We start from the raw sequence: 6,480 nt of genomic DNA, 5'->3' as shown, positions 1-6,480 counted from the left end.
TAGAACCTTGTCTCCCATGAAGCATTGTTATTTTCTAAAGAAGAAATTTTTCTTGTAAGTAGCTCTTGGATGTTGTGCTCTATCTTAAGGTTAGTCTTGAAATGTTAGGCTCATTACATGTAAAATGTTATACAAACGAGGAACCAACCAAAGAGGAAACGTGATCAAATATATCGAGAAACAAGCTATCCATATAATCTATAGCTTTAATTTATGTTCTTCCTTAAACAATTGAGTTTCTTTCTTTCCAAATTTCTTGATTTCCACATAACCTCTTTAAGTTGACTCCTTAACACATGCAATTACAATAATCCAGCAAAGTCATAAAAATGATATTTTTTTTCTTGTGAATTTTTTTAAAGTACCATCAATATTATGGATACTAGATTTGAAGGATACAAGATGAAAGTTCTAACTACTTGTTCAGAAGGTGCTAAAATGCTCTCGCAACAATTGTACACGCAAAGTGTGTCGTTTGAGTCCTTAAGTTTGTTTCTTTCCACAAGTTCTTGATTTCCACATAACCTCTTTAAGTTGACTCCTTGACACATGCAATTGCAATAATCCAGTAAAGCCATAAAAGTCATGTTTATTTTTATTTTCTTATGTTTTTTTTAAAAAATTACCATCAATATCATGGCTAGTAGATTTGAAGAATACAAGATGAGAAATTCTAACTACTTGTTTAGAAAGTGCTAAAATCCTTTTACAACAATTGCACACGCAAAGTGTGTCTTTTGAGTCCTTTCTTAGAAATACAAACCAAAGAGTAGCAAATAAGAAGAACTAATCCAAAGATAGAGCTATAATTTTAAGGCCATCATGTGTGTTATCATGTCTCATCTTAAAATTGCAACAATTTAAGTATCTTCTCACTATGGAGCATCCCATTACTCTTGTATGCACACTTACTCATATTGTATGTTCTTATTTGAATTGTTAAGTGTAGGTCTCTTAGATTTATATGACTACACCAACTTAACAAGAGATATACTTAGGACTATTTTTTCCAAACATTTTTGAGTAAGTGAGGGAGTTAGTGTGTGGTTCAAATCTCCCAAAAATTTTGAGCTACATTTTTCTATTCAAAACTTGAATAAAAACGTGTTCTCTTCAAAAGTTAACATCATTTTCCACGTCAGTGTGTTCTTTTATTTAGGACATGACATTTGAAGTTTTAACCCCATTGTAACATAATTCCTTTGGCAATCTTGTTCAAGATGGGGTATTCATATAGGGTAATCCATTAGAACATCCTATCACCTCACTATGTGGTCAACTAACATTTTTTACAATTGAGCTATTTGCTTTTAATTTTTGTTATGTGCACCAATCATTAAAAAACAGTAAGAATGTTCAAAATCCAAGAGCCTAAGACCATGTGTAGTTGTTAGGGAAAAACGATATTTTGGCAAATCCTAAATTTTAAGGATTTGAAATGTTTTTCTTAAATTTTTTTCCATATATTTGGAATCAAAATGACATTTTGTCTTTTCCAATTGGAATTTTTCATCAACACAAAAAATAGAATTTTAATTTGAAATCCTCAACATGCTTAACAAAGCCAATTTTTGAGGTGGCATGCAATAGCACACCCTGACAAACTTTAAGCAACACATTCAACCATTTTTTCTATTTTTCACATGATGGTGCCAAAAAAATCAATCAAAGAGAATATTTTACAACACCAAAATATTATTATACTATTATAGTTTCCATGCCATGCATCTCCCTCTTACTCAAGTGGGGATCCACTTTAACTTTCCTTCTTTTCTCTAAAAATGCATTTTCTTTCAAAAGCTTTTCCATATGCCCATACTTGGGATGTTTGCCAGAGTGTTCCAAGCATGAAAAGTGCACATTCTCTTGTTTTATCTCATGTAATCTTTGTGTAATGCCTTCTCGAGGTTGCTAATCTTGTCAATGAGCACCAAGTTGTCTTTACACCTAAAGCCATGTTTTTTGTTTGTTGTGTGTGGTTACCCCATGATTTTGCATGTCAACAATTGGAAGCACTATAGTTGAGTCTCAATAAATAGGATATTATGTGCCTACAAAGATTTATTTACAAGTATTGGACCCAACCCTTTTTCCTTAAACATTGGTGGCATTTCCAATGGCAGTCAAACCTCATGGAGCAGAGATCTTTGAAAGCTACTCACAAAATGATAGTGTCAACACAACTGATTTATGCTTGCAATCTTTTGGTTTTTGTGATCCTTATTTAATGGCAAAATTTATTAAAACGGAAATCGATAGACCTGCAACCCATGAACACAAGAAGATGTATGGTTTTTCTTTCTAAGACTTTGCAATATAAAAGGTTTTTCCATGAAATTAGCGGCAACGAATTGCACAACATCAAAGTTGGTAGAGATGGAAGAAAGTCAAGGGGTATATGCAACTAGCATTGGAAAAGAAAGGAGGAAACTTCACCATCCATGCACCGAAAAAGAAAGATGGAAAACTTTAGCAAGCTCGTGCAAACATGCTTAAGCCCGTTACACAAAACGAGGCTAGCCATGGATGGAGGAGGAATCCATGAAGAGTGGACAAGGCTCGGGCTCTGAAACCTTTTCTGGGTTTCAGACATATACGCTCGTAAGGATGACATATCCGAGGGGCATTGTCTGAGGCTCTGGAACCTTTTTTTTTGGGGTTTCAAACATATACGCTCATAAGGACGACAGATCCAAGGGGCATTGTTGGTGTGGACACCACTATATGTAAGTGTAAGAGGGCATTGTTTGAGGTGGATGAGGGAGGCATGTGACCTTGCCCTTAGGAGTGTGTTTTGACAAGGGTATGAGGTGGCATGAATGTGTGAGAGTTGCCAAATGGACGGAATGGTGATGCATAGGAACGTGTGCTGAGTGAAGCTAGGCCTACACTCTTTTTAACTCCATGGCAAGCCCACTTTCTCCTTCTTTTCCATCTTGACTGTGATGAGATGCAGAGGAAGGACATGGTGGAGGTGGTGTGGTGGTAGATGCGGGGTCATCTGTCGTCTGCAAGCGTCTCAGGTATTCTTTTCCATCTTGTGGGTTGCTGCTGTGTGAATGAAAATGGCAGCACAACACCAGCATCAAAGCTCGGATCGTCGCCAAGATCAACATCAGCAGGACACAACGTACACGAAGGTGTTTGTGGGCGGGCTGGCTTGGGAGACGCAGCACGACGCCATGCGCCGCCACTTCGAGCAGTATGGCGAGATCGTCGAGGCGGTGGTCATCACAGACAAGACAACTGGGCGCTCCAAAGGCTACGGATTCGTAAGTTCTCTTCAATCTGATTAAATTTAACACACCCCCCTCTCCCCCCCCGCCCCCCTCCCCCTACCTTCCCTTTCGGATTTGTGGGTCTTCTTCAATTTGATCTATCTTATCCATCACATGTATCATCCCTTGATTGTACTGCATGCATCTCCCCCCACACCTGAGGTTATGCATGAGCTAATCACTTAGATCATGGCATAATCATCTGGCACTTTTAATTATTTGCCTTATTTTTTGGGTCATCATCCATCTTTGCTATGCTCTTCTGGGGATAAGTAAGCACATTAAGCTAATCACTTGTGTTCGGGCCTAATCATCCATCCACGGCGGATGACTGAGAATACAGCTCAGCTTACTAAGGTAGCATACATATTCTCTTAGGCCTAATCCTCCATCTTGAGCATGTATGAGAGTGTGAGTGTGTGTGTGCGTGAGTGTGTCTGTGTGGTTAGTATTATTTAGCCATCTTAAGCATGTATGAGGGTGTGTGTGTGTACAAAAGTATGTCACAGCTTATAGCCATCTTCCTCCAGAGAGAGTGTGTTAAAACTCTTTGAAAATGTGTGCTAACAGGTCACCTTCCGAGAGCCTGAAGCTGCAAGAAGAGCCTGTGCAGATGCAACACCCATCATTGACGGACGGCGCGCGAATTGCAACCTGGCTTCGTTGGGTGCCCATCACCGAACTCGCCCTTCGTTCTCTTTCATGCACGGTGAGGGAAAAAAGGAAAAGTTCATTGTGATGTCTGCATAGCTTGGCTGCTCAAGGGGTCATTTGTTCTTTGATAATGACTAAACTTGAGATAACCATAGTTAGCGCAAAGTATGTGGACGTAAACTTTTTATGATGTGATTATGCATGTTTAACGTTTGTGTGAGGGCATTGATGATATGATTAGATGTTATCCATGGCATGCCTTGAGGAGGTTGATTGAATAGTACTACCTGTAGTAGTAGCAGCGCTTGGCAGCTGTGGTCATGCACACTTGAAGAAAACCACACCAATAGTTCCACTCATAGACTTCTCCCTCTTTCCTTACGAGTCATATGGCGCCTTGCAGAGCACCCTGATCTCTTATACTTGAACTCATAATATATCAGCTCTTTCCAGAGAACAGTCTTGGAATTGAACTACATGTTTTGTATGCTGCCTTAGTGCTGATTGTGCTTCATCCTGCAGAAATGCACGGCTGGTTGTCTTGTGCGTGAAGATATTTTTGTGATCTACTACTACTGATTGAGATACCCCCTTCTAATTATCTGGCTCAGGCAACCGCTTTCGAGCCATGGCTCCCATCCCAGCAACAAGCCCACATCCTGGAGGGGCCGTGTACATGGGCGCTCCCGCCTATTTTCAACAAGGAAACTATGCTTTACAATATGGCTTCCCATATCAAAGCTATGGGTGAGTTCAAGACTTCAGCCTTTGTGACATAGAAAAGCGAGGTTGGATGAAACCCATAAATAATATCATGTGTTGGCTCCGTTACTTACATTGTTGGGCATTACTAAAGTGCTCTTCTGGTTCTTGTATGCTTTGCTTCTTTGCAGATACCCGTATTCTCCGGAACTAGTATATCAGCCGGTGCGTATAGCAACGGTTGCCTACTAATCTTTTACATGGCTGCCTGAGATTGTGTAGGATGCTATGTAGCATAAAACATGAAATGGGCAAGATCATGTTTATTGAAATGGGCTTGCTGTGTAGGGTATGTACAACCCATATGGTAGCACGCAGTATCCACAAATTTACTCAGGGCCTGCAGGCATTGCGAGTTCGGCTATGTATCCCTACGTGCAATTCTCACAACCGTCTTCACAAAGCTTCTCCATGCAGCTGCCCCAAGTAATGCAATATGGTACTGCAGCAACAGTGACAAGTCTTCCTCAACAATCATATGGATTCTTACCCCTCCCGGCTTCTGTCACATCTGCTGGTAATTTTCCTTTCGGCATGCCCTTCTATTAAAGAATATTTGGTTCAAATTGCACTGGGTTGTACACAATGTTAAGTGCTGTTTCTGGGATAAACAGGAACCCCTCTGGGATACTCCTCAGCTAGTACTGTGGGAAGTCCCAGACTGAGCTCTCCTCCGCAGCTCTTTGCAGTTCAGCAGCAACAGTTTTCTCAAGTACCTCGATCGGAGCAGCTGTCTGGTTGAGTTTTGCTAGATTTTTCACAGAAAGACTACCCTATCATGCATTCATATGACACCACTAACTACAAGAAGTTTAATATACAATCCCGCATACAAATAGAGTCAATGTAAACAGCACACAGGGTGACTAGTCAGCCCACCACATCCCACATGCACATATTACATTAATTCTTGAACCTTGCTCATCTTGTTCGGTCAAGAGGCCAGGATCACCTTAGATGTAAGCCCCCCTTAGTTGTGGGTCTTGACCACACTTAGGATTCTTTTACTTTACCACCCAATCAACCAAGCAGCTCAAAAGTGGTTTTTGAGCTTCACTCATAGAATTTATTATCAGGCACATGTACACTTGACCGAACATGGAGCTGGGCAGCTCCATGCTCACATTCATTGCACATTGATCCAAGTCACCCATGACTTGAATCATTGTTTTTTGTTTTCATGAAAAAGAAAAATGAAAAGCTAGAATTGTAGGTTAAAACTCTCTCTCTCTCTCTCTCCCCCATGTTAAGTGCTTTGTTAGGGGTGAGCCCTCATCCGTGAGTTCAAAAACCCAAAAGTGTTGGCATTCCACACTAATGAATCTACCATACAAGCTGAAGAATGTGTAGAAAGTTTTCAAGGTTTGTTTCTTTGTTTCAATTTCATGTTATGTGAGGACTTTTATAGGCTTTGTGTTGTATTAGCCCCCATGGGTGATAGTTGTCCTCCCCCCCCCCCCCCCCCCCTTCCCCTCTCCTTCTCTCTCTCTCTAGAAACAAGTACAAGCACATGGTAATCAATGCTTAAAGCCGATGGAAACACAAAAAAGAGGTGCCTTATAAATGGTGAAACATTGAGTTTGCTTGTGTGTCAGTGTATGTGTGCGGTGTGATATGTGTTCATGTCTATAAAATAAGGCGGCATCATTGTGGTGTTTGTAGTCACTTGAGGCTTTATTATATTAATTATTTGTCTCTTCCCTCCTAATCTTCAGTAGTTGATCTTTAGAGTAGTAGTCCTAAAGATCTTTAGAGTTACTTGCTATGAACCCTCCTAACCAAGTCA

The 6,480-nt window shown here is 40.3% G+C and overlaps 1 protein-coding gene across 3 annotated transcripts; it reads left to right on the top strand.

Moving 5' to 3' along the window:
• The first annotated feature begins 2,875 nt into the window (after nt 1-2,875).
• Nucleotides 2,876-5,914, top strand: LOC147608881 (uncharacterized). Of its 3 annotated transcripts, none has more exons than XM_086788552.1 (7): nt 2,876-3,272; nt 3,622-3,635; nt 3,849-3,987; nt 4,544-4,679; nt 4,826-4,859; nt 4,983-5,211; nt 5,309-5,914. In XM_086788552.1, the coding sequence occupies exons 1-7, from the start codon at nt 2,990-2,992 to the stop codon at nt 5,434-5,436; spliced, it is 963 nt and encodes a 320-aa protein (XP_086644678.1). In that variant the 5' UTR covers nt 2,876-2,989; the 3' UTR covers nt 5,437-5,914. The 3 variants fall into 3 exon arrangements, with proteins under 3 accessions (XP_086644678.1, XP_086644679.1, XP_086644680.1); XM_086788554.1 differs by having other exon boundaries at nt 3,154-3,272; nt 3,552-3,635; XM_086788553.1 differs by lacking the exon at nt 3,622-3,635 and having other exon boundaries at nt 2,921-3,272.
• Nucleotides 5,915-6,480: the final 566 nt, after the last annotated feature.

Source organism: Cibotium barometz, chromosome 52 (genome assembly GCF_041138505.1).
Source record: "Cibotium barometz isolate CiBa-2024 chromosome 52, ASM4113850v1, whole genome shotgun sequence".
In the NCBI taxonomy this organism is placed as follows: domain Eukaryota; kingdom Viridiplantae; phylum Streptophyta; class Polypodiopsida; order Cyatheales; family Cibotiaceae; genus Cibotium; species Cibotium barometz.
Note: the sequence above shows the minus strand (reverse complement) of the source record. Positions and strands in the feature narration are given on the sequence as shown.

Excerpts from the sequence above, each read along its gene's own strand:
- LOC147608881 (XM_086788552.1), top strand. The coding sequence starts at position 2,990 with ATGCGGGGTCATCTGTCGTCTGCAAGCGTCTCAGGTATTCTTTTCCAT. Across the intron at positions 4,680-4,825 it reads TTCCCATATCAAAGCTATGG|ATACCCGTATTCTCCGGAAC; the intron begins GTGAGTTCAAGA and ends GCTTCTTTGCAG. Across the intron at positions 5,212-5,308 it reads GGCTTCTGTCACATCTGCTG|GAACCCCTCTGGGATACTCC; the intron begins GTAATTTTCCTT and ends TGGGATAAACAG.